The sequence below is a fragment of the Cylas formicarius genome, unplaced genomic scaffold, assembly GCF_029955315.1.
Source record: "Cylas formicarius isolate icCylForm1 unplaced genomic scaffold, icCylForm1.1 PGA_scaffold_4__25_contigs__length_36172078, whole genome shotgun sequence".
In the NCBI taxonomy this organism is placed as follows: Eukaryota; Metazoa; Arthropoda; class Insecta; order Coleoptera; family Brentidae; genus Cylas; species Cylas formicarius.
The window spans coordinates 10,225,166-10,226,665 of NW_026844334.1; the positions used below are offsets into that span (position 1 = coordinate 10,225,166).

At 40.6% G+C, this 1,500-nt stretch overlaps 1 protein-coding gene across 1 annotated transcript in view; it reads left to right on the forward strand.

Annotated features, from left to right (window-relative positions):
- Positions 1-326: 326 nt before the first annotated feature.
- The window catches only part of LOC132701171 (neurotrimin-like), a 251,586-nt gene continuing 250,412 nt past the window's right edge, over positions 327-1,500 (forward strand). Inside the window, exon 1 of the mRNA XM_060668895.1 lies at positions 327-459. Coding sequence (XP_060524878.1) covers positions 336-459 — 124 coding nt within the window. The 5' untranslated portion in view covers positions 327-335. The remainder of the gene's footprint in view (positions 460-1,500) is intronic.

A 1,500-nucleotide genomic window follows, 5' to 3' on the forward strand; every position in this document is an offset into this window, starting at 1 on the left:
TTAACCTCGACAGGTGCTAAAGCAATTATTGGTTGGGCGACTTCGCCAGCATCCCCAATCGCCCGTCAAAAGCACCGGTCCACTCCAGATAGAAGCACCGCTTTAAAAGTGTTCCCGAATCAAGTTAGTCGCTCTATTTTCAGCCAGACTATAAACCTTATTATCGTGCCTCTCTCGTCTCTTTATCTTCGGGATTGCCACGCAGCAGCGCCAGCAACCGGTATTATTGCGTAGGTCAGTGTCGCGGGCGCAAGCGTCTCGCGCCTTGGGCACGTTCGGCGTCGCGACGCGTCGTCAGTCGGCATGCGGCACGTGTGCTGATCGGGAGCGTCGCGATGTCTCAACAGCGGTCGTCGTCGCACTTACGGCGCCTTGTGATTGCGCGGATTTTTCTGCTCACTACGTGCGTCTTTCGCCTGATTAGGCTCTCCGACGGGGGGATGGAGATCCTAGGAGCAGGTAAGATGACGTCATTTTGATGATTGGGTTGCTATGAGAACCGGAAAATCGAAAAATATCACAATTTGCCTAACTATAAACACCACTCAGAAAGTATTAGTTAATAAAATGGCTATTATTACTTAAGTGACCATTAATTTGATGATAGTGAATTTAATGATATCACCGAGCTCTTCTACAAAGAGTTAGCAATGGGGGCAGTAGGATAGAACAATAGTTTATTATAAAAACCAAAATAAGCAATTAAATTTTATCTATAATTTTTGACACAATGTGTTAGGAATGGATGAAATGAAAAACCAACTCTAGCTTACTAAAGTTTTGACTATTATTAATATTTTGGAGTTTTGTGTTAGCATATCAACCGAAATGTTGTTTTAAAAATCTTCTATAATGATATAATATGTGACCAACAAGCTTAACGAAATCATTTGCCAGAAAATTAATTTGAAGAAAGTCGAAAGACGTCTGAAAATCTGTGGCGATGGACAAAGTCCTCCGCGCGAGCCGCAGGTATAATTATATTAACTCAACATTTCTAAAGGCAAAGAGTTGAGAGGAAGTGATGCTTCACTCTCGGACGCAGGTATATAGATCTAAACCATTCCCGGAATCGGTAACCGTATTTTTAAAATGAAATGGAAGGCTTAGAGGCTGTCGAAACCCTAAAAGACTTATTAATGCCTTTTCAACATTTTCCATTGAAGCTTCCGCTTTTAATTAAGACCCGCGCTGCATACAAAGACGAAACTTTTCCAGGTTTCTTTAAAGCGAGACTGGATTTTTTTTTATGTTTTTATAGAACCGCTTGGCATGCAAAGGTCGGGATTGTTGAGTATTTTTGTTCCATATTGTGATCGTAGAAGTTGTTTCATGTCTATTTAGCACAATAATTATAATAATAAGGTAATAAGGATTACGGGAATTTCTCAGATCCTGTAATATCCTCTTTTAGACCACATTACAAGTTGAACAATACAAATACAATGTCACAAATAATGCTGTTCTTCGTGAAATATCGGAATGTGGGAAAATTAGGGC